This window comes from Grosmannia clavigera, assembly GCF_000143105.1.
Source record: "Grosmannia clavigera kw1407 unplaced genomic scaffold GCSC_113, whole genome shotgun sequence".
In the NCBI taxonomy this organism is placed as follows: domain Eukaryota; kingdom Fungi; phylum Ascomycota; class Sordariomycetes; order Ophiostomatales; family Ophiostomataceae; genus Leptographium; species Leptographium clavigerum.
In genome coordinates, this window is record NW_014040831.1 from 38,693 (window position 1) to 66,633 (window position 27,941).

The window sequence follows — 27,941 nt, forward strand, 5'->3', positions numbered from 1 at the left end:
TCTTGCCGTTGTCTATCTAGGTCACTCTTCCCTTCCTCTGTCTTCCTCTGCATATTCTTTTCCCAGCTTCCACACATCACGACAATGGGCAGCCAGGCGGCCTCGCTTCAATTCGGCGTCGAGATTGAGCTCCTCCTGGGCAGCCGCAAAAAGGCGTACGGCTCATGGAGCGCGCTGGCCAAGGACGTCAGCAAGCGTCTGCTCAAGGCCGGTATCAACAACCACATCAACGAGGGCGGCTCCCGTTCGGCCGAGAACTACAGCGAGTGGTCCATCGTGCAGGAGGTCACCATTCCCAGCCAGCCGGCAAACAATCTCTGTATGTATCTCGCTCCAGCTCTGTTTTCGTTCGCTTGCTGACACGACAGACAGGGGGCATTGAGCTCGTCTCGCCCGTCTACCCAGCAGCCTGGTACTGGGCTGGCGACATTGACGCCGTGTTTGCTGCGGTCCATGGCGCCTTCATGGTGGTTGCGTCGCCGCACTGCAGCACGCACGTGCATGTGTCGGCCACTCCGGCACCGCTGTCGACGGTCGAGCTCGGTCTGCTGGCCAAGGCCGTGCTGTACTTTGAACCAGCCCTAGACGGGCTTGCGCCTACCGTGCGGCGCTCCTCGTCGACGTACTGGTGCCAGTCCAACCGCGTCAGTCAGGCCTTCCGGGACCAGCAGGGCCTCGACAGCTGTTTTTCCATCATCGACGCGGCGGTCGACTCTGCCGCTGTGGCCGGCGAGGTGTCTGCAACACGCGCCGTGGTCGAGGCCATCAATCTGTTCCCTGCTGGCTCGGCGTATGGACGGGCACATGGCAAGAAGCATGACTTCGTGCGCGGAAAAGCATTTAAATGGGACTTCTCCGGCATGTTGCCCAAGTCTGCTGGCTGTGGCACCGGCCTCGGCACCGTTGAGTTTCGCCAGCCGCCCGGAAGCACGGCGGCCGACGAGGCCTGCGCGTGGGTCACGCTGGCACTGACATTCGTGGCCGGCGTCACGGCCGTGGGCGACTTTGGCGTGGACAACGTAGACGCCGGGGCCTCGCCGGCCGAGCTGTGGAACGTCCTGCACAGCGGCGCCGCTTTTATCGGCTGGGAGGGACTGGGCACGCTCGAGCACCTGTTCGGGTCCAGCTCCAGCGACAGTGACAATTAGGCACAGCTATGTGACGTGTGATGGACTTGAATCTGTCTTTTTCATGTTGGCATACATGCTTGTTTTGGGTGTGCTGGTATGCTGTTGTGCTGTTTTGCTGTCATTTAGTTTCTTCGTTGCTGCTCCTCTGTAGTTGAAGTATACACGGCTTCGCTGCATTCCTGCCCACACTTCAGTGGCCTCCTCCACGCACGGCTGCCGTCTCGATGACGGTCCAGAGATGGCCATTGTCATGCAAGATGTCGCCCTCTTCCAGCAGCCTTGTTTCGTGCACGAGCTGTTGACACGGAATCGAGCCGGTCCCGAGACGAAAGGTGCGCTGCCAGCCTTTGTCGGCCGTCCATTGCCAGCGTTCTACCGTAATGCCTTTTGCGGCAGTGCGCACGATCCCTTGGCAGAATTGCCCCAGTCGCTCAACGACGCCTCGCGTTCCAGCAGCATCGTCGTGCAGCTGCACCACCACACAGCGCATCGCCCCGACCTCAGAAGGGGATGTGGCCACTGGCTGGACGTCGATCCACACTTCCTCGTAAGGTGCCATCTTTCCGGTGGCCGGGTTGACCATCTCACCCTTCTCGAGGTAGTTTCCGTCAGGCAGCTCCTCGCAGTCGCCTTCATCCGTGACGGACGCGGCATTTTCAGTGCGGCTATCCACCCAGTGGCGCCAGACTGACCGCACACCTGTCGAGGAGGACATGCCAGCAAAGGCCCAGTCGATATCCACGACATGGCCGCTGTCGGTCGCGGCAGGCGAGAGGACGCGGACATCGACAAACCAGCACTTTGGTGACGTTAAGACAATGGTAGATGTAGGCTCACTGTGCGGCTCTGGAGGCCAGCCGATGGACTTGCGGACGGATATGCCCATGGTCGGCTTGGTCAGGCGGAAGGCGTCTTTGACAGACCGCAGCAGGAACAGAAATAGCGGGATTTCGTGGCAGGGTTTGAAGAAAAATAAATCACGGGATCGCGGTCTTAGCGCGAAAGTGCGGCAGCGCTTTAGGATCCACAGCGCAGGTTCACGAGGCTGTGATGCTTCCCAGAGAGTTCTCCAGGCAGATCTGCTGGCATCGGCATCGTCCGCCGGAAGGGTAGCGAGGAAACATTGAGACGGCCTGCTGCTCGGGAACGAGATGGTATGCCCAGGCTACGTGCACTTGTTTGTGGTCCTTAGTCTCTTTCTGTATCGTTTCTTTTCTTCTTGTCTTTGTGTCGTGCTATTTCTGATTTAGGCTTTAAACTCTGTCCTGCGAGGTGGAGAGCTGTGAATACGAATGCACCATGCATCCTCATCGTGGGAGGTGCGCAATGCCGTCCAGTTCATCCATATAGTCGTCGAAGCCTTCTTCGCCAAAGTCCGAGTCCTCTCCCGGTCCTTGAAATAGAACGCTGAAGTCTGAGTACACGTCGTCCGGGTCTGGGTCGTCACTTGCTTCGTACCGACTCTCGTTCTGGTCCCCCGGAAAGGCACAGTACCCATCGCTGTCTTCGTCTTCGGCTTCGTCTTCGACGTCGTCGCCGGCATCGTCGGCATCATCGACCACGGTATTATGGCTTTTAGCCACTTGGGTCGCAGGTTTCTGCAGCTTCTCTGTCTTGTCTACGCTAAGCTGGACCAAAGTCTCTGGGGAAATCATTGCAGGCCGGCTGCTCGAAGGACTCAGAGCCAGCCTGCTGGCAAGTGGCGCGGCCTGAGGACTGTCCGTAGTTGCGGCTTCTACCAGCCGTGCACGTACTGCGGTAGTGAGTAATGGCGGGTTTGTGCCAAGCAAGGATGGGGCCGGGCGAGGAGCAGCCATATGAAACGTTGCGGCTGTTGACGACGTAGTCAGCAATGCCTGCAGCGGCGCCGGCGTGGCTGGCCAGGATGCCATGAATGTGCTAGTTGTGAGCTGTTGTCGTGGCAGACCAGCCAGCTTGCGACTAGCCGCCGCCTCTGCCAGCACCCGCTTTTTAAACCGATTGCTCATGGCCAGCCGGCGAAGCATTTCGCCCGGGTTAGGCGGGTGTGGCACCGGTATCAAAGTCGAACCGGCGGCTGGAGATGGAAAGAGAGGGGGAAATGCGGGTGGTGACGATAGGAATGATGCCGATGCGATTGATGGAGATGGGGAAGGGGATTGTAAAGAGGCCGCGCGCTGAGGCAACGGAAGTTGCACGATCCGACGGGCATTGATGATAGCGGCTAGTTTCAGAAACCTCTTATCACCTGAAGCAACAGACTCCCGGTTGAGGATGTGGGTTGCCGGTTGCGAGAACGGCTGCGAGAGCCGCGACGTGACCAGATAGCGCCGCAGCCGACGTTTCTTGCAGCACAAGGCCGCTGTATTTGGGCCGTCGATGTCTGTCACGGAGCGTCGCCGCTTCAGAGTTGCTCGCGGCCGCTCCTCTGACTGCAACGTTGCAAATGGAAAGTTGGCAGAGAGCGGCCCAGTTCGCGGCCTCAAAGACGGCGTTGACGGGCAGACGGGCAGCGCATTGCCAGAGCCAAAATTCTGGGATGGTGATCGTTGCGGGCGAACCGGCCCTTCCGAAACCTGTGTAGCATGTGCAGCATTCCCGTCAGGTACCAAGGCGAGAGACGACGATGAAGGCTCAGAGCCCTCAGACCGCATGTTTTGGCGATGGCCACTCGGCTGAGACGGCAACCGAACCGACGGCAATAGTTCGACCCTTTGGCGAATGGTCGAGAAGATGCCGCCGTCCCTGCTTCTATGTTCATCTCCGGACGGCAGGTCGCGGCGTAGCCACGGCTTGAACGGTTCCAGAGGTTTCCGACTGAAAGCGTCCACCTGAGCAGCCATGGCGTCGCTCATGACACGTATTCTGTGCGGTGCGAAAGCGAGCTACACCAACTGGTTGCCGACCAAATGCAAACCGTACGTAGAAACAAAGCGCCCCAACACAGCAAAAGGCCGTGGTGGGGTTAAGTCATTCTGAGGCTGACGTTCTCTTGAAGTTGCTAGGTGCGGCGTGTTGGACAACTTGCGAACAATTTGGCGGTCTTGAATCCAGAAGACCGGCAAAATCAGAGACACCAGAGAGTGAAGGGGGAGGCAACACTACCCCCAGGCATCATCGACGGTAAGTCTGAGAAAAAATCGTAGAGCGTAAGCACTGGCTGTGCATGCATGTTCCTCAGGCTAGGAGGCAGAGGCTCAATGTTCGAGAACCAACATGTTCTCGACCGAACGGACGAGAACGGATGGGAGATCGGGAAAGCTATTAAAAGGAGGGGTGGCGTGTGTGGCCACGGAATCTAGGTGCTTCTTGTTAGTGAGTACAATTATTCCGTACCAAGTTATTCCATTGGGCTTCTGGTCTGTGTCGGTAAGATGTGTCGGTAAGATTGACTGGGGTTTTTTTTTGGTAAAAATTGCAGTCTCCACGAGAACGTATCGTACATAGTAGGGAGCCGAGCAAGTCGAGGAGAACCTGGTATGGAGACAACCGACAAAATAAAAATACGGCGTAGTCGAAAGAGGAAGAAGACGGGGGGTTGGATGCGTAAATTCGAACAAGGGGAAAGAATAGGGGATGGACATAGCCAGGATGCCCAGGATGCTTGTCGCGGCCAGAGCCGGTCAGGGCCCAATACTGGTAATAGCGAGAAGCCGACGCTCGTATCAGGTACGACCGCGCCTGCCTCGTGACGAAACACCAGCTAGAAACCTGGCAGGGCGCTGCGCCAAGAGGCAAGAGCGAGTATCCAGTCTCGGAAACCTTTCCGTCCAGCACGAATCAGCTGGACAAACTCGCTGGCAACACCTGCTTTGAGGCAGACCCCATTTAGGCAATCCCATCGCAGTGATCGTCCCTCCACACGAGAGAAAACAGAGGTATTTCATTGCTTCTTTTTTCCTTCTTTCCCCGTGGCCCCACTTCGTTGCAGTGCATATTTGTACTCCGTACTGAGTAAAAGATATACTCCGTAGAGTACTCTAGCAACGTGAAGTTGCCCGTACTCGTACCCCGTGCGATTGTATGGGTGCCCACTCGTATTTGCGCCCTGTACTCCGTACATTCGTATCTTGCTTGCCAATCAATACCTCAGCAACACGCAGAATGTCCAGCGCTCGCGTCCGTGATGTGCACAGGCGATGAGACGTGTCCGCAAGCCTACCCCGGAAATTCCCCGTGCTGCACGCCTGCAAGTGTATGAATATGCGCACTGCACGACAACGAGGCAGTACGAGCAGTACGGTACAACGAGATACATCAATTCATGGTGTAAAATCTCGGCTACGAGTATCTTACTTAAGCAAGAACAAAGGACATGCACGTACTCCGTACTTACACAATTTTAAAATCACGTACTCGGTCAGTGTTCAGAGATTCCGTATGATACGTGCAGGACTACGAAGTACTCGTATCTTACTTGTAGGCCAAGCGTCGCCAGCGTCGCCACCTGTTCATCAGCGCATTCTTCGCCTGCTAAACAAGCCGGTGCTCGACGCCACCAGAGCAAGGCGATTGGTACTCCGTATTAGCGTCAGTGCCCATTTTGGCCAATTTAGCGCTCCAATGGCCGACGGTGCTAGAGCACATGGAAGTATCCGTGAGCTAGCGTAGCAATGCGAACAGCCTTCCCGACAACGAGTACTTTGTAAACGTGTACTTGCGTGCATCGTACTGTATACGAGCACCAGTCGGAGGCACTCGTGATCTTGCAACCATACTCAGACTCCAGATGCCTGTGTGCGTACTCCGTACGGAGTACAGCGCCCATGTTCTAGTGCTGGGAACCCGGCTTCTCTTCCAAGTGGCCAAGTCGCCGGCAAAAGGTCGAATAAGCAAAGAACAAGAAAAGAAGCTGAAGGCGCAGGGCATTGGCTGATGCCCAACGCATCCGACAGGCTAGCAGAAGCGGACCACATGTAACTCGTACGAGTGCGGACAAGCTCTTTCTTTTCACGCGTCACTTTGTACTCGTCTCCGCCATTCCCCTCGTCCAGTCCAGCCCTGAAGAGGAATGTCCACTTTTTTTGCCACCAGTTCAGAGAATCGCCTCGCTGACAAACACATATTCTCGTACGCGTTATTTGACTTCTGCCCTTTTGTTGCGTTCATCAACTCAAGATACTCAAACGGGAGCTGCACTCACCTGGGCAATCACCGGTAATCACCTGCACTCAGTGACGTTCTAACAAATCATCTAGGCGGTCGTGGCGGTTGTCACTTGCCTTGATTTACTGCTCCTGTGACCTTACCTTCAGACCTAGCCTCGGTGAAGACGGAGTAGAGGGCCCCACTTCTACGAGTATGATACTCGCACATTTAGACATCCTGATCAATAGCCGCTAGACTTGTATCAGAGATTCGGCGTCCTCCGAGAGAAAAGAGCGAATTTTCTTGCATTTGTCCATTTCTTGGTCCGCTGAAATTGCTACTTTCTACGAGTTTCGCGGTAATTTCCATCATCGCCAGGACCCTTCATTAGTAACACATTCTTGTTCCAACAATGACGGAATATTGCATAATAAGAGGTAGCAGATTCCCTTGTTGCAATACATGATAGACGAATATCGCATTTTAAGGTCCACCCAGTACTCCGTAAGGCTCAACTGCTGCTTCGACCAACCTCATCGTAGCGAGGTCTTTAGATTTATGTCCATTTCGGACCGGGCAACGAGTAGGGACACCGTGTGAGCAATGGCATGGGTGGTTAGAGCCCAAGCCGAGGATGACGGACAGGTGCCGATCTCGCTGTGAATTATCCCGGTTGCATCTTGACAGTTCCGGCCTTGAAAGAATCGTGCCCGAGCGACAATGTCTGATTTGTTCTGTGCAGATTGCACTTTTTATTGGACTTGCTGCGTATTTAACAGACGTGCTTGCTGACTGTCGCACGTTGGAGTATCACGTGCATAAGTGCCTCGGCTCTACAGCCTAACAGCTTGCCAAGCGGTATAGCAAAACGACAGAGATGGGGATGTTAACATTGCGATTAACTCTGAACTCTGGTCCTTCCACTCTGTTTTTCTGGTATCCATCGTGCTTCACAAAGGAGTCGTGCTGTTCTTATCCGCAAAATGGCCTCTTCGGACCAACATCATCGGAGGTTAGCCTTCCAGGAAGCCATGGAACTGCTCCCACTTTCTACGGCGGACGGTGGCCGGAGGTTCATGTCACGAAGAGGTGCTTGGCTTCCGGGGCTAGACCTCGAAGAGCTGAGAAGCTCATTCGGATCGGGTCAGTTCCGAGCCCACGATGCCGCCTTTGGTGGACATGTATATTCGCAGTCCGTCTTGGCTGTATGCAAGACGGTAGGGGAAGAAGATGGGGGAAAGGAAAACGGTGCCTCTCCCGGCCTTCATGTAAGCCCACGTGCTTCATCGATATCTCCTGCCCTCCTGACATTACGAGCCAGACAATTCATGGCTACTTTACCAGCAAGGGGAAGCATGACCGGCCCTTTGTCTACAATGTAACCGTCATGACTCGGGGCCGATCGTTCGTCACAGCTCGCGTCGATGCCCGGCAGCCACTGCAGCCAAGCGCCGTCCTGTTCGGTAAGCCTTTCCCTCTAGCGGATGCGAATATGCCCCTCGGCCCGGTCTGCTTTATGGCTGTCGTGTCTTTCGTCCAGCCGCAACCGCACAGCCTCGGCCAGGACCGACAAGAGCCGCCGGTGCAGAAACGGTTTGCCTCGATACTGGAGACACGCTTGCCATCCCGCTGGGATCCAAGCCCACCCGTGGACATGAACGTCATCCTGGCCGTGATGGGGCGCCGCGACATAGTCGGCACATTTCCCATTGCCGACATGAAAAAGGTTGAGATGGGGCCGTACAACGAAGGCCGGCCTCTGCATGAGCAGCGCGAGTTGATCCTTTATCGGCTGTTGGCACCACTGCCTCACGAGACAGCTGTCGAGGCAGACAGCCACGTTCTTGTGCACGCATATACCGCGGACCGCAATGGACTGCTGATGGCGGCAAACAATCTCAACTTTGCTCTGAACGAGAAGGTGGCTAGCCTTAGCAACACCTTCGTTGTACACACCAATGTTGAATCTGCCGTGATGGCGTATCATGACGGTCACGGTGCCGGTGATGATCTGGGCCACTGGTGGGTGCAAGAGGTGTGCTTCCCGAGGGCAGCTGCCGGGCGAGCCATTGTGATGAATAAGATCTGGAGTCCCTCTGGAGTTCACGTGGCGACAGAGTACCAGGACGGGATCTGTACGGCGCACGAAGAGGCAGGACTGAACGCAAGCTGGAAGCTTTAATGGTAGATCGAGTATGACTTGAGAAAACAAATGTATGTATAATTTATTGCCACACATATTCCGCAGAACAAAACAAGGCCATCCCGATCTGTGCCTAAAAAAGCCCAGAGATCGACCACCATCTAAAAAGCACACCGGTGGTGTTGCCCGTAACCAAAGACCAGAAACCGAAACCCCTTTACGATATACAATGACGAGAACATGCAGCGAACATGGAAGCTCACCAGAACAAAAACACGCAATGCAATAGGATGCTAAGATACGCTCGGCCAGCCGAGCAGCCTGAACTTGACGCTCGTATACCGTTTCAATGCAAGTTCACTGGGCCAGCGTTCCCGGAGCTGCCAGGGCGATTTCGGGGCACCATTTTGTGATTTCGGGCAGTGATGACTGGGCTACCTTGTGGACCTTGTGATAACCGAGCGGCTCCTTCTCGCGGCTGGTGTGCCACTCGTGCTGGCAGGCGAACTTGATGGCCTGGTCAAAGGTGGGCAGGTGGGCACCGCGCAGGTCCATCTTGCGAGAAAACCAGATGTCCTCGCCGCCGAGAGTCCATGTGCCCGCAGCGGTCTCGACCTCCCAGTTGTTGTCCTCGTCGAGGATCTCGAGCATCATGGTGCGGTTGCGCAGGGAAAGGCCGCCGTTGAAGAGCTTCTGGGTGGTGTGCAGGGGCGCAGCGATAAAGTCCCACTCGAGGAAGTCGTCGACGGTGCGGTGGGCGTTGGCGCAGATCATGGCGTCTGTCTGGAAGACGAGGACGTGGCTGGCAGGCGCCAGCTGGCGCCACAGCCAGGGACGCGACAGGTAGACGTTGACGCCCTCTCGGGTGGTCATGTTGTACTCGTCGGGGATGATGCGGACATCGATAGCGCCGCTGGCGACAGCACGGTTCCAGACGGCAGAACCGTTTTGACCGTTGCGCAGGTGGGCGTTCGCAGTCTCCTCGGAGGTGTAAAAGACGATGGGCCAGTCGGGGCCAAGAACGGCGTGAAAGTGCAGGATGAGCGGGATCGTGCGAGGCGAGAACTGGGTGTCGGTCAGGAGAGCAACTTTGTCTCGTATGTGAAAGGCCGGACGATCGTCATCAGCGGTGACATCGGCCGTGCTGTCGGCCGCAGACTTGAGGACGCCGGTAGTCGAGTCGAAAAACGATTTTGTTCTCTGACAAAGGAAGCGGTTAGCTGGCGATTCCCCATTCCCCCCCCCCCCCCAAAAAAAAAAGGACAAAGCCATTGTCTGAACACACGTTGGCAACTGCCTCTCTTGGCGTAAGCCGGATGACATAGATGATAATCAGCACTGCTAGTGCGATGGTCACAACTCGTCTGGACACGCCGAACTCCATTGGAACCTTGCGTGCGAAGCGGCTGCGCCGAACGAAGCGATCGGAAAGGTGATACGTAATCACTGGACTATCAACGACAAGATTAGCTCCGGCCACTCGGCTCTATCATCTGTACAGACGCGGTGCAGATAATCGATTCGGAGGTCGAGAAAGCGTCAACGTCGATGCCAATCCGGTGTCAGTCGGTGGTCAGAGTCCGTGTTCGTGTCTGAAGCGAGTCCTTTGTGGACAAAAGGCTGACGCGCCTGGCTGCCCGCCCACTTAGCATCTCTGGCATTCGTAATTTGTCCTTGCGTGCCAATTGCGCTGGAGTGATCGACCTAGAGCCAGCCTAGACCAGCGCCAAAAAGGGGGTCGGTCGTTTCGGAGTGGCTTTGTTAGAATTGTCTCGAAAACGCCCGTTTTTCAGACTTTGTCTGTACGTCGTAATGGCTGCTTCTCCAAAATCGGAAATTCTCAGTCGCAGCCGCGCATAGATTTTGTCCTCCTTGCATCAGCCCCGCGCTCGCCAAGCCGCCTAAATGTTAGTCCTGGCCCGCCACGCAGAAGATGCCGAGCTCCCGAATTGCCACAGACAGTTGCTGTACAGAGTACTACGAAGATCTAGGTCCTGGCAGCTGAAACGACTGTGATTGGTAGGGCGTCTAACAGCTTTCAGGACAAGGGCTTACAAGAGTCACACGGAAGATGTCTGTGTCTGGATTGAGTGCATGGCTAAAGCGCGAGAAGAACAACTTCGCTGTACGAGCACAGCCTGGTATTACTCGCGTGCACTCGTCTGGCTTGTGCTCCATACGCGTGCAGATCGAAATACGGGGCGTGTCCAGCTGCTTTGGCCGCCACTTTTGTCATGATAGCCACGGGAACCCCCACCGCGGGCTTCTTCAAAGTAGACCGTAGAGCATGGCACGTTTGACGCTGTGAAATCGTGTATTGCGATCAATCCGGGAGGGTCGCGAATCGAAGCGGATGTCTATCTAGTCTAGTCTGAGAAGGAAGTTGATTCGATCCCGGATGCCGGCTTCGGCAAGGAAGAGAGATTCTTTCGGAGCCTGGGCCCGGGGACTGTTGGTACATCCAACCAGTCGCCGCCCAGGTTCGGGCTTGTTGAATAATGTCCTTATCTGGGCACGCTCATATCGGCTCTTCGCGCGGCTCGATCAGCACCTCGTTGACAGCCACGTGAGCGGGCTGGCGTAGGGCGTAGATGACGGCCGAGGCCACATCTTCGGGGTCCAGCACCTTGGCACCAGTAGGGGCGCCGTATTTCTCCATAGCCTCGGGGTCGGTAGACAGGGCCAGCAGGTCGGTGGCAGTGTTGCCAGGCTGGACGGAGGTGACGCGCAGTCCAGAGGCGGCAGTCTCGACGCGTAGACTCTGCAGGACGGCCTCGACGAAGAACTTGCTGCCGGAGTAGACGCCGAGGCCGGGAAATACCTTGCGGCCGGCGTCAGACGAGATGGCGACAATGTGACCAGTGCCGCGCTGAGTCATGGCCGGCACCGTGGCGGCCAGGCAGTGCAGCAGACCCTTGCAGTTGACGTCGACGGTGCGCGTCCACTCGTCGGCGCGTGCACTGGCCATCATGGTGAAGTACATGACGCCGGCACAGACAACGAGGATGTCGACCGGTCCGCCAAGCTGCTGCACAGCCGCGGCCACGAGAGCATCAACCTGCGCGGCGTCTGTGACGTCTGCCGCGTGGGCCAGCACCTTGGAGCCGTGATCGGCGCCCTCGCACTCGAGCTTCTGCTGCAGGTTCTTCAGCACGTCAACGCGGCGCGCGGCAATGGCCACATGGGCACCGTCCCGCACGAGAGCCGTGGCGATGGCGGCCCCGATGCCTGACGAGGCCCCGACGACGACGGCAACACGGCCGGCCAGAGGAAGGACTGGCTTGGCTACTGGTGTAGTGGTGTCAGCGCCGGCGATGAACGCCGTCTTGATAGGCCCCTTGGCCAGCCAGCCACGCGAGTAGAAGTGGCGGGTGTACGTGCGCAAAAGTGCCAGGTCGAGGCTGGGGCGCACGATGGGGCCGTCGTCGCGGCAGGTTCGCAGCAACGACTGCGTGCAGGAGTCGTCGAGAAGGGTGGCGGCACGGAAGAAATCGGCCGAGGGCATGCCGGAGCGAAGGATGTCTGCGGGCGAAGGGTCGTCGTAGGCAGTAGCAGGAGCCGGAGCACAGGCAGCAGCAGCACCCTGGCGGGCATTCCAGAGGGCCACCCACTCATTCCAGGAGCCGGCAGGAGAGGTAGGGTAGCCGAGCGTGGCCAGACGGGCGAATAGGTCGGTAGAGGACAGGCCGTCGGGGTCGCCCACGTGGAAGATGGTGGTGCTGTCAGAGGTGTCGGCCAGGGCCACGATGGCTTCGCTAGCAAAATCGACGGGCGTCATCTCGACGCGCCAGTCAGCGTCAGCGTTGGCAGGAGGTGAGCGGCCGAGCCGCAGCGACTCGACAATCAGGGCGGTGACGACGTCGCGGGGGTTGGAGGCGCCGGAGCGGCTGTGGCCGCCCAGCGTGCCTGGACGGTAGATGCGGGCGGGAATGCCGCGGCGGGCAGCAGCCTCGCTGACGAGCTGCTCAGCCACCCATTTGGTCTGACAGTAGCCGTCGGCCAGCTTGATGGCGGCGTCAGCGGCGTCGATGTGTGCGTTCTCGGGCCAGGCGGCTGTGGCCGGTGGCAAGACGCCGTTGGTGGACACGAAGTGGACCGTGGCTGCAGAGGAGGCCTCACCTTTAGCGGCGGCAGCAGCTAGCCGCAAGACCTCGCGCGTGCCGCCGACGTTGGCATCGCGTAAAGCGTCGTAAGGGTAGACGAGATTGACGGCAGCGCCGGCGTGGATGATAGCCTGGACGCGGACGGCCAGCTGGTCGAACTCGGGCGGAGTAAGGCCGAGACGTGGCTGAGCCAAGTCGCCGGACACGATCTCGATGCGGTCGGCCATGGCGTCGTGCCAGAGGCCTAGGTCCAGCAGGTGGCGGCGCAGGCGGGCCATTCCAGAGGGGGCCTCACGGGTGGTGCGCACCAGACAGAAGATGGTGGCAGTCGTGTGGGTGATAAGGGCGTCCAGCAGAGATGCGCCCAGAAAGCCGGTGGCGCCTGTCAGCAGGATGTGGTCGGCCTGGCTAATAGGGGTGGGAGTGGCTGGCGACTCGGCAGCGCGGATGTCATCGGGCAGCAGGCAGTCCTCCTCAAGACGGGCCCGCAGTCGCTCAGCAACATCATCGTCATCGCCACAGAAGCCGGCACGGGCAGCCTGTACGGCCTGCACGTGACCATTAAGAGTCGGGTTGCGGGCGAGCTCTATCAGGGGGACGGTGACGCCATAGGCACGCGACAGGCGACTAGCAAGGTCGGCGAGAGCCAGCGAGTGCCCACCAAGGTCGAAGAAGTCGAAGTCGGCCGTAACGGCTAAGGGTTCGACGCCGAGACAGGCGGCCCAGTGGCGGCTTACGTCAGCGGTGAGAGAGCTGACATTGCTGACAGTGTCGACCGTGTCGACATCGGCGATCTCGCTAGCATCAACAACATCGCCACGGACGCTTCCATCGCGCGGGGTCTCTGGTGGTGTCAAGCCGAGGCGCAGAGGCGGCAGACCCTTGACGTCGATCTTGCCCGAGACCTTGTGCGTAGGCAGAACCTCGAGCGGGACCCAGACGACCGGAACCATGTAGTGAGCCAGATGGGCAGCCAGCAGGCGACGGGCGAGCGGACTGCGGCCGTCAGCATCGATATCGAGACGGGCACGGCTGCGCGGATCGCCGGGACGGTCCTCGGGGCCACCGACAGGGGTCTCGTCGCGCACAACGTAGGCAACGAGCTGGCGAGACAGGCCCTCGCCGACGCCAAGAACGACACAGCTGCGCACAGCGAGGTGCTTGACGATGGCAGCCTCGACAGCGGCCGGCTGAACGGTGTAGCCACGCAACTTAATCATGCCTCCGACGCGGCCGCTGATCTCGAGGGCGCCCGAGGGCAGCCGGCGAGCTCGGTCGCCGGTGCGATACATGCGGGCGCCGGTGGTGTCGTCGAAACGGTCGGGCAGAAAGACAGCGGCCGTCGTCTCGGGGCGGTTGAGATAGCCGCGGGCCAGCAAGCCGCCACCGACAAACAGCTCGCCGCTGACGCCAACGCCAACATCAGCGCCGTGCTCTGCGTCGGAAAGAATGTATGTGTGAGCCGGGTCAAGCGGCACGCCGGCCGGACAGACGGTAGCGTCGGTGGGGAAGATGGTGGCTAGGTCGCAGCAGGCAATCTCGTGGGTCTCGCTGGCGCTGTAGCAGTTAAGCAGGCGGGCAGCAGGCCAAGGCGGCAGGGCCGCGAGGGCACGGCGGGCCAGATCGACGGTGACGACCTCGCCGTTGAGCCAGAGGGTGCGTAGCCGAGGCAGCCGGGCAGCCAGGTCGGCCGGGTAGCGAGCCAGCACGGTGGCCAGCAGTGTGGGTGTCATGAGCGTCTCGGTGATGGCGTGAGCAGCCAAGAACTCGACCAGGCCAACGGGATCGTAGCTGGTCTCATCGGGCACAGTCACGGTCGTGGCGCCACGCAGCAGTGGCCGCAGGATCTCCCAGACAAAGAAAACGTTGCAGGCCACGCGGTCGCTAGCAGCCACGTCGCTGAAGCAGAACCGCAGATTGTATGATCGCACGGCCGCGCTGTGTGGATTGGCGATGCCCTTGGGCCGGCCAGTGGTGCCCGATGAGTAGGACACAAATGCGAGCCGGTCGATGTCGGTGGCATTTGGCAGAGGCTGTAACGGTGTCGATGGCCACGATGGTCCGAGTGGCCACGACTGCTTCATGGCCGCACCGTCACCCAAAGAGAAAGCTGCTATGCCGGCCGGCACTTGGGCTGCTGTACTCGGCGACGTGATTACCACGGCCGGCCGCGCATCGTCGATCACGTCCGCCAGCAGCCCCGCCGGATACGCCACTTCCAGCACCAGAAAGGCGCCGCCCGCCTTGATCGCCGCAAGACAGGCCACCACATACTGCACGCTGCGGCCCATCAGCACGCCCACCAGCACGTCACGGCCCACGCCAAACGAGCTGCGCAGCCGCAAGCCCACCCGCTCGGCCGCTGCGTCCAGCTCCGCATATGTCCAGCTGCTCGTCGCATCCTCTGCTGCCACTGCCTCGGGTGTAGCCTCGACCTGACGCCGGAAGAGCGTCGCCAAATCCACGCTGGTGTCGAGAAAATCCATTTCTGATGATGGAGTGAGAGAGGTGTGAGGAAGCAGAAGGTCCACAAAATCTCCAAGATATGTAGAGAGCCTGAAGGAACCACGAAGCAGCCACAAGAGGCAGGGGCGATCGACCAACCAAACGTCTCACGTGCCTGCTGAAATCGAAAACTGCGAAATCGCAGAGGGGCGATTCGCTACTTAGCCGGCTCTTGGCCCTCTGGATAGCACTCGTCAAGGCCTACCGATCCGGCTGCCCCACGGAGACACGGAGAAAGTCGTCCCGTACAAAGGCCACTGGTGGCATTTTGTACGAGATCGCCGTAACGCTTGCTTGCACCAAAAGGAGCAGTGACGTCTATGCCCAGTCACAGCAGCAAACGACTGCCTGTCGGGCCTGGTGTCTCTGCCGTAACGCCCCCTAATGCGAGAAGGAATGTTGAGAACCCAACAGTTTTAGCGTGCTAGCGTCAATCCGCACCTGCCTTGGGGGTAGATGCGGGCTAGTGGCGGCACAGGGACCGTTGTTCAATTGGCATGTGACAGCGGCCCCGCGGGTTCGTTGGTGTTGCTGCAGAGCGGCAACCGTTTTCCGCCCAACGCTTCCTGATCACAACATCATGGAGAGAATGGCAATAAACACTGCGCACGAAAGACAGGTAGACTGTTAAGGGGGGGGGGGGCGTAATATCATTTCTTGTGCACACATTCGGTCGGCTTTTCTTGAGGCTATTGGCCTCTCCAGACGGCTGCGAACTGTGGCATGAGTTGGGCGACCTTCGGCACGACGATAGCTTTGCCGGTCCCAAATCGTATACCTTTCGGGCGAATCTCTGGAGAGACTGCCTCGATCTTGTTATTTTTTACGTTATAGGGGACTGCAAAGTGTTCAGTGTCTGCTTCTGGAAAGAATTCTCTGGCTAGACAGAGAGACTTATATTCCTACCCACTTTTGGAGCTGCAAGACCCCCCGAGGACACAAGGTTCTGTGATACTTTCAACTCGGCGACTGTACTCAGCCTAGGTGGTGCGGCGTCTGCCCAATGCTCGGCTACACGACGAGAAGATAGCTCCTGACTGCAGTGTACTGATGAGTTGGTAAGGGGTGCTGGTAACCCGTACGATGAGGAGTTTCCGTGCAATAGGACGTGATTCCACGTAACTGGCTTCGCATAGTTCCTATACCAAATTGTATTCAAGCCACATAGTCTCCACCTCTGTCTCTTTAAATATATGCCTACGTCCTCACTAGCCATGTCGGATTCAAATTACCCCCTTTTAGGACGTCTAAGTATTGGCTATGTTCTGTTGAGCATCTTGCACAGGAGTGTTGTAGCTGCGACGGTCCTTGGTGAAGAATTCGACCTTGATGGGAAAATCCGATGCGCTATCACCAAGGGAGCCGGCCCTGACCAACGTTGTGCCTTCCATGGACTCGGGCTGGACGAACAGATTAGTTCCGCAATCTGCATCGTATTAGTTGGATCTAGTACCGGTTCCATTCGAAAGACAGTCTCAACTTACCGCCGCAGAAAAACAGGCGTTGGTCAAGACCCGAAATACCCTTGCGAACAAACTTCTTGGGCGTGCCCTGTGTTATATGGAAGTCTATGGTGGGGATAGCCACATTCGAGCTGTAACCACCACCCTCCCCCACTTCTGACAGTCTACACAGTGGCAGAGAGCTGTGAGAGCCGGCTCGACTGATGGTTGTATTAGCTTTATTTTTTCGATAGTTTCTGGTTCAAGTACCGAAGCGCAACATGACTTACCCAAGAATGAGAAGGCAATCTTGCCACAAAGACAGCTTCCGGAGGGCATCTTGATGTCGAGATGGTTTGCCGTGCTTATCGAAATAGTCAGTTGAGCGGCAGTCCGGATTAGTATGGTCTAGTGGTAGCACGATTCCTCGAAATTCTAGTCGGCCGGCGTTGCGTTTATATACTATTTATTTTCCCGGATATCGGCTGATGTTCCAGTGATTCCAAAGCTAGTGCACGTATGTAGCTATAAGATAAGAATTCATCATGTTTATTCCGCATACCTCGAGATAACTTTCCGCATTGGGAACTAGGTCGTCGGTAATATCATTGGCTAATATATATTACTGTTGTATCACAGAGTATATTAGCAGGCTCTCTTCATGTGCACACTCGTGCTAGCTGCAAACTGAGGGCTGGCCTCGCAGTGTTTTTCCGAAGCATATCCTTGATTTGTAAGGAGGGAAAGCTTCAAGCGGCTGCCGGACGCAGTTAGGTACGACCAGCTAGAAATTGTTGGACTGGCCCAATACAAGGTGTTGACTACACGGCGACTGGGTTTCTGAACTTGATACGAGGTATCTTGAAGCTGGACAGCACATTCTGCGAATGAATTGTGCAAATTCTTTCATGCGAAAACCAACGGCAGAATAGATCCTTCGTAACATGTTGGCCTTGTAACAAGATAATGCCAAGTTCTCAGCAATTGGATGAGCTGGGACCGCCATCTGGTCACTTGAATGGGATGAAGTGGGATAAAGGGGATTAAAGAAGCTGAAATGGCTGCGATTTCTCGGGACGTCATTGTCTGTATATAAGTCAACCGTCTCTGAAAAGACAAAGAGCTACGGAGTACACGTTGCAATCAACTTCAATATCACATGCGACTATATATCTAGCCCTCCCTTGTTCTGTATATAATCTAAGAAAGAGATGCCAATATCAAGACTCTTGAGGTAAGAAAAAAGACTGCAGCGTAGTCCGGCAGGCACGGTACGAGCGGTGGAGAGGAGAACATTGTCGAAGCCTGAACTAACAGACTACTAGTGAACAGGCGTGTTGCAACAACAATCATCCGGAGAGTCTCTTACTTGCAACACATACGCTTGCCCCAACAGTGCTCGAGTTTCTTGTTTACGACACCCAGTATCAGACTTCAGAGAGCGAGAACGCGAGTCGGTTTGGTTCATACGGAGATACAGAGCTCAACTCCAGCAGGCACTGTTTACCTACTCAAGTTCGTACTAGGTTACGCAAGACTTAGTTTAGAACGGTTCGCTGCGGTTGTTCCTCTGCTGTTTATATGGCCAAGATTCCACTTCAGGACCGGTTCAGGGACATGACCAGCCAACCGTCTATAACGCCAAGCTTTTACATGTCTATTTTTGCTAATGGATCTGTGACATAAGTACACACAACACTGGAGCGAGGTCTGGCAGCCAGGCTTACCGTTGGCTCCGCGGATTGGTCCCATTGAGACTGCGGACGGAGCGGCAGACCCAGACAGCAGGACCGTCCTCGTCGGGGGAGGTGCGGAATTGCTCGAGCAAGCGTTCGATGCGGTTCTTAGCGGCCATATTGGTGGTGATGGTGGCGTGATGCGAGGCCCAACCGTAGAAGAAGACGGCCAGGGTTGGGACAGCCGTGGGCAAGACGGCAGTCATCTCGTGGACGACGGCGGCAGCAGCTGCAGGGAGAGATTCCTCGTCGACGGCGCGGAGGATGCGGACGACGTCCCAGTCGTCAGCAACAACGGTGATGGGCAGATGGAGGTCGTCGGGAATGACGTCGGGGTAAGACGAGAGGCCGCGGTAGGTGGATAGAAGGCCGAGGCTATGACTGTTCTGGTGGCCATAAGTCCCGTTGCCTGCTTCCTCGTCTCCAACCAGCACGGCAGCCCGGGCCTTCTCAGTCTGCTGACCCATGCCGCGGACCATATTGCGGAAGGCTAGGGCAGCCTCACGAGTGCAGACGAGACGGCGGCCTCGCAGGACGTCGTTTAGCAGACGGCGCAGGACGTCGCCGGGCTTCTCAGTCTCGCGGGTGATCTCGTCGACGCGCTGGCGCGGGTGCCAGGACTCGACGGTGACCGGCCCGTGAGTTATGTCGGAAGCCAGGGCAATGAGGATGGAGGTGTCGATGTTGAGCGTGGACGACAGACCGTCGCCACCAATGGCTGTGATGGCCGGCATCAGCCGCTTGAGGGCTACTTCTAGCGGTGGTGGTAGCGATGTGAACGCGACCGAACTGGCGCTGTGGACAGTCACAGCCACACCGGCAGCGCTGCCAACGGTCTGCACCCGTTGACGGAAGAGACGCAGCAACACATCCAAGTCGGCCGTCCGACCCGTCCTTCCCCCTTCGGAGATGCGGCTCAGCAGGATGCAGACCCGCGGCGGTGCACCACGGAATCGGTTGGCCTGGGCAGCCTGCATGAGGTCGATGGCCGCAGACACGATGGAGACGTGGTCGAGATCGAGATCGCTGTTGTTAGCATTGCTATCTTGGTCCTCGTCCGCCTCTTCCCTTTCCTCAAACTCCCACCCGTTCTCGGCCATCTCCATCAACAGCTGCGACTCTGTCGTCGTCAATATGCGTAGCCACTCTCGTCCATCGTCCACCACCGCGTTGACAAACACTCCCTCCGTGCGGCCGCCGCTGTAGCGAACGCCTCCTCCGCGAAGCTTCGCTGGCTTTGCGTCATTCAAGTGTCCGGCAATCATCTTGGGAAACCGCCGATCTAATGCGAGAAGCCCGCTGCGCTTCTTGATCGCCCCCCATGCTACCTCGCGGGCCGACAGGTTAGAGGCCGCCAGCTTGGCTCCCACCGCTTCCTCCTCTTTGGAAATCTCTGGCTTCACCTTGCCGTCATCCTGTCGGCTACCCGCTGCCTGCAGTCGTGCCCGTGCAGCCAGAAGACGCGCCACCGTGGCCGCCTCGGTCTTCAGCATCGATATGCAGGGACCCACGCCCGGCCAGTGTGGCTGTTGGACGTATTCACGAAGGGTATCGCGCAAAGCTTCATGTTCGGCAATCAGCGTCTGCCACCGGGCCAATACCTCCGCTGTTGCGTCGTCATTTGACAGGGTCTGCTCTGTGCCGGCCATTACTCCGTACTTTGTATTTCGTTTCGGCAGACGAGGTAGACGAGTGGCCCGAAACAGCCAAGCACAAAATGGGATCTGCACCAGACATGTGTAAGATCACAGTAAATTCATACTATTGTCAAGCATTGGAATCCGCCACACTGTGGCCCTTCCGCCCCACTTGGCCGTACGGGCCTGTGATTGGTTAGAAGACACAAAAGCGGGGCCTGGCACTAGTATTAATACGGATCCCCAGAAGGGTCGCGATGTATCTATTTCTTCCTTAGTACACAACACTCTTTCGCCCACACTAGACCCTATTTAGCCTCCTGCTCCTCACAGTGCATCACGTTATATGACCGCTACGTATAGCCTTCTTTAACCCTTACAGGTTATAAGCCCGGCCTAAGAGGACCGGGAGAAGCTGAATAAATAAACCGAAAAAGCCTTTATAATACGCTTTGTAAAGCACCTAGTGCTTTGGGCACTAATCTGACGGACGAAAAGAACCTTGTTAAGATTACTAAGGGCATATTTATAACCTTGCCTGGCTAGAACAGAACTCTTAGTGGCAGACTAAGCAGTATACCTCTAATCGTTAAATTAGAATTAGACGCTAAGTCTAAGTTAAGCATTGAAAGTAGCATTTACGTAGCTAACAAACGTAGCATTTATAGGGCTAAACTTAACGAAGACACTTAAAACAACAAAAACGACGCTAGTAGTAAAGAACCTAATTGGCAATTATAAGCTTTTAAATCCTTTTATAATCTAGAACTAAAACCTAAATCTTCTACTATATTACAAGCTAGTGCAGCGGCGCCTAATTTAATTTAGGTTAACCCGATATGCATTAAGCTATTTATAAGCTACTGCTTAAAGTAAGTGCTACTGCTTACTAGTAGCGTAGACTAGAATAAATAAGAGAAGAATGTATTTAAAGGCCTTAGCCTGCTAGGCATTAACGATTTTACTACTATTAGGTAGATAGCTACTAATAACCGTTAATCGATTAAATACGCTATAACCTTATAGGTTAATAACAGCTTGCTTAAGTAGATGTCAAGCATTAAAATCCGCCACACTGTAGCCCTTCCGCCCTACTTGGCCGTACGGGCCTGTAATTAGTTAGAAGGCATAAAAGCAGGGCCTAACACTAGTATTAATACGGATCCCTAGAAGGGTCGCGATGTATCTATTTCTTCCTTAGTATATAACACTCTTTCGCTTACACTAAACCCTATTTAGCCTCTTGCTCCTTATAGTGCATCACGTTATATAACCGCTACGTATAGCCTTCTTTAACCTTTATAGGTTATAAGCCTAGCCTAAGAGGACTAGGAGAAGCTAAACAAATAAACCAAAAAGCCTTTATAATACACTTTGTAAAGCACCTAGTGCTTTAAGCACTAATCTAACGGACGAAAAGAACCTTGTTAAGATTACTAAGGTTATATTTATAACCTCGCCTAGCTAGAACAGAACTCCTAGTGGCAGACTAAGCAGTAGACCTTTAATTGTTAAATTAGAATTAGACGCTAAGTCTAAATTAAGCATTGGAAGCAGCATTTACGTGGCTAACGAAAATAGCATTTACAGGGCTAAGCTTAACGAAGACACTCTAAACAACGAAAACGACGCTAGTAGTAAAGAACATAATTAGTAGTCACAAACCTTTAAATCTTTTTACAATCTAGAACTAAAACCCAAATCTTCTACTATGTTATAAGCCAGTGCAGCAGCGCCTAATCCAATTTAGGTTAACCTAACATGCATTAAGCTGTTTATAAGCTACTACTTAAAGCAAGTGCCAACGCTTACTAGCGGCGCAGACTAGAATAAATAAAAGAAGAATGTATTTAAAGGCCTTAGTCTGCTAGGCATTAACGATTTTACTACTGTTAGGCAGATAGCTACTAACAACCGTTAATCGATTAAATACGCTATAACCTTACAGGTTAACGACGGCTTGCTTAAGCAGACTAAAGGAAATAACATTAAGATTATTTACAAAACGCTTAAACAGCTCCTAAAACCATAGGAAGCTAATCTAGCTATTAATTATAGCACTAAATTTTAGACAACAATGCGCTAGTACAATAGCGAAAAGATAGAGGACTTCTTCACTAGAATCGAAGAAATTATTCGCGGCTATAATACCTATGTTAAGCTGCTTACAGGCAAGCAAAAGGCTATAAATCTAATTAGCTGCATTTATAGAAAGTTTCCTGCCTTAAACGTAGAAGTGCTTAACCTTTAGCGAAGTAGATAGACTACTATAGCTAACAACAAAGTTTATATAGCGGTAAAGCTTTTTATTACTAACCGCTGTAAGAAGCGGACGTTTGCTACACTAAACGCTAAAAGCAGCAATAGCAGCAGCACTAGTACTAATAAAATTAAAACTAAAAATAAAACGACTAAGGAAAAAGACGGCAGTTATAGCACTAAAAACCTAAAAACTAAGGCTCCTAGCAAACGCTAAGAGGGCGCGAAATACACGCACTACGATTGCACTAGGCATATAATTACTAAATGCTAGAAGAAGAACTTAAAGCTTTGCTCTAAGTAAGCCTTTAGAGGTAAAACTAGTAATATAGTAGAGAAAGAACTCTCTAGTAAAGTAGTTAGCTTTATAACTACCGTCTAGTTTAGACCTATAGATAAGGTGCTTACGTTTATGCTAGCACCCGATTTTAGTGCAGTTATAATCACCGATAACTTGTAAGAAGCGGTAAACGTAAACCTTTGCTATAAGTTACATAATAGCATTGTTACTATAAATAACGATAGCTGCGCGCTAAATGCGTAAACAAATTGCAAAGGCTTAGATCTATGCCTTTAACTAACGGAGGGTTATGCCTACTATGCCTTTTTCTATAACTTTTATAGTAGCTATATAGACGACTAGCTATTTAATATAAGAGGTAATATTTATATTACTAACAACCCTAGTTAGTTCGAACCTAGTATAGAGTATACCGCTACAATTATAATTTATACTAGTAGTAGCCTTGTTATTACTAAGTTTGCGGGCTAAGTAGTGCTTTAGATAATAGGACTAAATAGCACGGCATATAGAGCAACCTTAAACTACGTTTTCTTAGTACTAGGCTTCCTCTTAAACATTATGTTTAGCCTGCGCTTTTATAAGGCAGGCAATTACATTAATAGCACTAAGCTAGTAGCTATAGATAGGGCAGCCTTTTGCTAATTTAACATTAAAAAGACTAGCTTCTTTGTGCTAATTTAAAACAAGCCTTCTCTTATGTAAGGGGAGAGTTAAAAGAAGATAAATTGTGCGGCTTAGGAATTTTACTAAGACTTTGTTTAAGATGCTAAGACTAATCTTAAATTTAACGAATTTAACCTAAAAGCTATACGTAGTCTTTAAGCAAGCGCTAGAAACTACGCCTTATTTATTAAAGGATAGGTTACCTATCTTAGAGAGCGCTTAAAGAGACGTTAAAGTAAGTAAAAGAAGGGCTTATAAAGCTAGAAAACGTTATAGAAAACACTAAGCTAGTTTATACCCCTTATAAACTAGTAAAGGCTAAGCACTTTAAGCTAAAAGATAAACATAAAATTTATATATAAAGACTAAGAGAGGTATATTATGTTAACCTAGGCTAATTTAAGCAAGTTAGCTATAACAAGTTAAGGTATATTACTATTATTAAGGATAAATTTATAGGTTTAATTAAAGTGCTAGTGCACAAAAAGAAAACAAAAGCACTGCTTGCAATTAAAGCAATGCTTAAAAGAAACGCAAATAAACTAAGCTATAAGCTTGTTCGAATTTACCTTAATAACGGCATAGACATCGCTATTATAGCCATTAAGCGCTACTGCGTGCTAAGAGGCATTAGGGTAATCCTTAGCCCTTTATACAACTTAGCTAAGAATAAAGAAGCTAAGAGGGTAGTTAAGAAGGTTATTATTCGCACTAGACTACTTTATCTTTAAGGTTGTATCCCCTCTATACTCTAGCTAAAAGTTTATAAGTTAGCAACCTATATTTAAAACTATATAGCTAACTTTAAAGAGGAGGTGCTAATTGTCTAGTAACAACGTAATAACAGTTAAAAGAAGGACGAAAACTTTATACTAGACGCCTCTTACTTGCGCACAATTAGCTTTAAAGCTATAATTCAAAAACTTAAACAAGTTATTTAGAAGGTAGGCGATTTAAAGCTTAAACTATAAGGCAAAAAGGCTATGCTTATAAGCTTTAAAGGGACTTACCTATATAGGTGTTAGGCTATCCTTCGTAGTAAGCTTATTGTTATAAAAGACGTGTATATATTCGAAGAAATTATAAAAGACGTAGATTTAATTAAATCCTAGCCTAAAGGAGTCTAGCGCCGCACTAAGAAGGTAACAATCAATTAGAAAACGTAGGACTATAACGTCTTTATCCTAGAACCTAACTCTAACGTTAAGAAGGAGCCTAATCTAGATAAAGATCTAGATAATATCTTTAATCTAGAAAACTTTAAAGAGCCTTTGCAAGACTAAGCTAGCATTCTAAATCAACCTTAGGAGATTGTTATAATCTTAGATCTAACTTTTATTTACAAACGCATAGTGCTGCCTTAGGCCGCGCGCAATCTAATAAAAGTAAGCAGTATAGACCTTATATAGCGCGCACTAAGTGCGCACAATATAGAAAAAGATAAGCTAACTATAAAGAAGGCGCTATTAGAAAGCAAGTTAGATTAATAGTATAAGGCTATATTTAGGAAGGTAGACAGCTTAATTGTAAAAGGCGTCTTTAAGTTTATAAACTAACTAAAAAGCAGAAAGACGATTACTAGCAAGTAGGTGCTATAGTAAAAGTAAGGACTAAATTAAGAAGAGATAAAGAAGAAGGTAAGGCTAGTAGCTAAAGGCTTTTAGTAAAGGCAAGGCCTTAACTATAACAAAACCTTTACATTAACTTCTTAATTAAACTCTTAGCGTATGCTTATAGCACTAGCTATCTAGTTTAACTAGACTTTACGTTAATTTAACGTAATCGCTGCCTACCTATACAAACTACTAGATAAAGATATCTTTATAGAATAAAGAGAGCTGTTTTAGTAGTACTTTAAATAAAAACTTAAAGTGGCACGCCAGCTTAACTAGGCGCTAAATCGCGTTATTTAGCTATAACAAGCGTTATATAGCTTAAAGCAAGCTAGCTATATCTAGCAGAAGAAGCTGCGTAAAACTATAGTATTAGTAGGGCTTAGGTCCTTTATAACAAACCCTGCTATATATTACAGCAAAAGCGTAACTATAGTAACGCACGTTAATAATGCTCTTTTTAAAGAAGCCAAAACTAACGTCGCTTTATTTAAACTTAGTATGCGTTAGTTGCTAAAGACAAAAATAACACTAACGCCTAAATAGTTACTAAGCGTTAAGATTAAGATTACTACTATAAAGAGGAGTACTTAGATTAGCCTCTCTTAGTTAGCGTACATTTGCAACCTCCTTAAATGCAAGGGCATAAACGAATCGCACCTTGTTGTAACCCCGATTACTAGTCTAGTAACTCCTAACAAGCATAAGCCCCTAGCAAACAGCTTTTAATATTAGCACGTAAACAGCAAGCTAATCTACGCTAGTATAATAATAAGACTAGACATCTCCTTTACTATACACTAGCACTTAAAGGTAATAAAATCACTTAGGGAAACGCATGCTAAGTTAGCTAAGCGATTGCTTCGCTACCTACAAGGTAAAGAGGACTACGCAATAGTTTACCGCCGTTAAAAGCCCCCTCTAAAGGGGCACATTTGCGTTAAAGGGTATGTTAATACGTCCTAGGCCAACAATCTAGTTAATCGTCACTCTATATACAGCTTCGTCTTTAGGATTTTAAGAGGGCCGGTCTTTTAAAGAGCTAAGAAGCTCCTAACCGTTAGCACCTCTACCTATAAAGCTAAATACAGCGCCGCCTACTACGCAACAACGCAAGCCCGCTAGATCGAGCAATTCATGCTCGAAATAAGCCTTTAAGCTGACATCTAGATGTTTGTAGACAACACCTCCGCGATTAGCATTACAAAGAAGCCTAAATTCAAAGAGCGTTTAAAGCACTTCGACGTTAAGTAGCACTACTTTCGTAAAAGCGTACTAGGCAGCTTATTAACGGTACGGTACGTAAAGTCTAAGGATTAAATCGCTAATATTATAACGAAGGCGCTGCCTAAGGCAGCGTTCGAGAGGCTGTTGCCTTGCTTAATAAGCTGGCAGCTATAAAAAGGGCTACTAAGGATGATTTTAGTGTATCGCGGTGCGCCTACGTAGCGTATTTAAGGGGAGTGTTAAGCATTAGAATCCGCCACACTATAGCCCTTCCGCCCCACTTGGCCGTACGGGCCTGTAATTGGTTAGAAGGCATAAAAGCTGGGCCTGACACTAGTATTAATACGGATCCCTAGAAGGGTTGCGATGTATCTATTTCTTCCTTAGTATATAACACTCTTTTGCCTATACTAGACCCTATTTAGCCTCTTACTCCTTATAGTGCATTACGTTATATAACTGCTACGTATAGCCTCCTTTAACCTTTACACCTATATATAGGTTTTAGGCTTAGAGCACTCTTAGAAGGTATGCCTACTCTTACTATAATTCTATGTAAGAGGCTGGTGTGCAATGCGTGGTCACGAAGGCTTTACTGGTTTGTACTGTTGTATTAAGACTTCAACTTAACGAACTATAGGAGATTGGTAGGCGAAGGCCTGCCAGCTAATATATACGTGGCTGGAAGATGCGGTGTAGCGCAAACCCAGTGGGGCGTGGCGCAGCTAAGTGGCTATGCTAGTCCCGTGCAACGTGCCAAGATAGTTCGTTAAGTCCGCCGCTTGGTAAGCGACTGGTTGCCGAACCAGTGCGTAGGGACGCGTATGTGGAATACCCTTACATTCTAGCACTTTAACGTAACGTTAATGTTATTCAAACTACTAAGGTTAGTATGTTAAGAAGTAGACTAACCTTAGCCGGCAACTAGTTATAAGCTTAGGTTGCTCTTTATAAAACCATAGTTTTTTATCTTTTTATTATTATAGCATTGTTTCTTTATTAGCTTGCTAGCTAGTACGCTATTAACTATAACTGCTTACTTTTAGTTGTCTTATCTTTTCTTTTATTCTTAGCCTTAAGACTAATACTCTTTATAAGCATTAGCAATCTTTATTACTATACTAAAAGACTTGCTAATAGTCTTGCTAATAGTCTTATTTTAATACTACTTTGCTAAGTAGTTATTAAGCCCTTACTAATACCTTTAAGCAATCTTGCTTACTTAGTTAAAGGTATTACTAATCTTTTGTTATAAGTAGTCTTATTTCCGCTAGTACGCTATTAGCAACTTGCTGCCTTGCTAAAGCGTCTAGCTTTCCTTATAGATATAGTATATCTAGAATTTAAAGTTTAAGTGTTCTTAACAAATAAACGCAACAAAGTGCGTCTATATAAGGCGTATAACTAAGGGTTTACTAGCATAGAGTTAGTTATAGTACTTTTACTAATTAGCCGCTAGTATAGTAGTTAGCTAACTACCTACCTAAATAATCTTTATGTCTTCTAACGCGTTGCTATATACATTAGTGTTATAGGCGTCCTTTATCATCGCTAACCACTCTTCTATCTCTATAGTAAAGGCACTAATTTCTAGCCTTTTAATACTATATTATAGTAGCTTATTATTACGGTAGCAACTGCTAGGCAGTAGCCCTATAACCCTTACAGCTATAATGTTAGTTAATGCCTCTAGCGTTTATATAATGCAAGTATATTTATTGCTTTATAGCTGCTTTTTAGCCGGCAAGGTGTCGTTAAGCGGCATGTATACTAGTCTTGTTTCCAACTTGACAGACAAGGTTAGGGTGCCTGCAAATGCTGCGCGCAGAGTGTAGCTGCCATGCATTAGCGTAAGGGGTAGCATCGGCACGTCCTTAGCTTCTAACAGTTTGCGTGCTAATCGCAGAGTGGCCGCCCTATAATCGGACATTGCTCCTTATAGAATAAAAGTTAAAGAATGTAAGGGGGTAGTGTGCAATGCGTAGTTATAAAGGCTTAACTAGTTTGTACTGTTGTATTAAGACTTTAACTTAATAAACTATAGAAGACTAGTAGGCGAAGGCCTGCTAGCTAATATATACGTAGCTAGAAGATGCAGTGTAGCGCAACCCT

At 51.5% G+C, this 27,941-nt stretch overlaps 8 protein-coding genes across 8 annotated transcripts; 2 read left to right on the top strand and 6 right to left on the bottom strand.

Moving 5' to 3' along the window:
- Nucleotides 1-84: 84 nt before the first annotated feature.
- Nucleotides 85-1,148, top strand: CMQ_3294 (uncharacterized protein; the record flags this gene model as incomplete). The annotated part of the gene is made up of 2 exons (XM_014319232.1): nt 85-319; nt 373-1,148. The coding sequence occupies 2 exons, from the start codon at nt 85-87 to the stop codon at nt 1,146-1,148; spliced, it is 1,011 nt and encodes a 336-aa protein (XP_014174707.1).
- A 172-nt stretch (nt 1,149-1,320) lies between these two features.
- Nucleotides 1,321-2,016, bottom strand: CMQ_3922 (uncharacterized protein; the record flags this gene model as incomplete). The annotated part of the gene is made up of 1 exon (XM_014319860.1): nt 1,321-2,016. One exon carries the CDS (start codon nt 2,014-2,016, stop codon nt 1,321-1,323), a length of 696 nt encoding a protein of 231 aa, XP_014175335.1.
- Nucleotides 2,017-2,437: 421 nt separating this feature from the next.
- Nucleotides 2,438-3,964, bottom strand: CMQ_3661 (uncharacterized protein; the record flags this gene model as incomplete). The annotated part of the gene is made up of 1 exon (XM_014319599.1): nt 2,438-3,964. The coding sequence occupies one exon, from the start codon at nt 3,962-3,964 to the stop codon at nt 2,438-2,440; it is 1,527 nt and encodes a 508-aa protein (XP_014175074.1).
- Nucleotides 3,965-7,180: 3,216 nt separating this feature from the next.
- On the top strand, nt 7,181-8,379 carry CMQ_3420 (acyl-thioesterase; the record flags this gene model as incomplete). Its single annotated transcript, XM_014319358.1, has 2 exons — nt 7,181-7,465; nt 7,519-8,379. 2 exons carry the CDS (start codon nt 7,181-7,183, stop codon nt 8,377-8,379), a joined length of 1,146 nt encoding a protein of 381 aa, XP_014174833.1.
- Nucleotides 8,380-8,697: 318 nt separating this feature from the next.
- On the bottom strand, nt 8,698-9,724 carry CMQ_3791 (uncharacterized protein; the record flags this gene model as incomplete). The annotated part of the gene is made up of 2 exons (XM_014319729.1): nt 8,698-9,540; nt 9,626-9,724. The coding sequence occupies 2 exons, from the start codon at nt 9,722-9,724 to the stop codon at nt 8,698-8,700; spliced, it is 942 nt and encodes a 313-aa protein (XP_014175204.1).
- A 1,134-nt stretch (nt 9,725-10,858) lies between these two features.
- Nucleotides 10,859-14,929, bottom strand: CMQ_3616 (hybrid NRPS/PKS enzyme; the record flags this gene model as incomplete). Its single annotated transcript, XM_014319554.1, has 1 exon — nt 10,859-14,929. One exon carries the CDS (start codon nt 14,927-14,929, stop codon nt 10,859-10,861), a length of 4,071 nt encoding a protein of 1,356 aa, XP_014175029.1.
- A 1,266-nt stretch (nt 14,930-16,195) lies between these two features.
- Nucleotides 16,196-16,729, bottom strand: CMQ_3990 (uncharacterized protein; the record flags this gene model as incomplete). The annotated part of the gene is made up of 3 exons (XM_014319928.1): nt 16,196-16,374; nt 16,433-16,516; nt 16,681-16,729. The coding sequence occupies 3 exons, from the start codon at nt 16,727-16,729 to the stop codon at nt 16,196-16,198; spliced, it is 312 nt and encodes a 103-aa protein (XP_014175403.1).
- A 1,384-nt stretch (nt 16,730-18,113) lies between these two features.
- Nucleotides 18,114-19,775, bottom strand: CMQ_4248 (uncharacterized protein; the record flags this gene model as incomplete). Its single annotated transcript, XM_014320186.1, has 1 exon — nt 18,114-19,775. The coding sequence occupies one exon, from the start codon at nt 19,773-19,775 to the stop codon at nt 18,114-18,116; it is 1,662 nt and encodes a 553-aa protein (XP_014175661.1).
- Nucleotides 19,776-27,941: the final 8,166 nt, after the last annotated feature.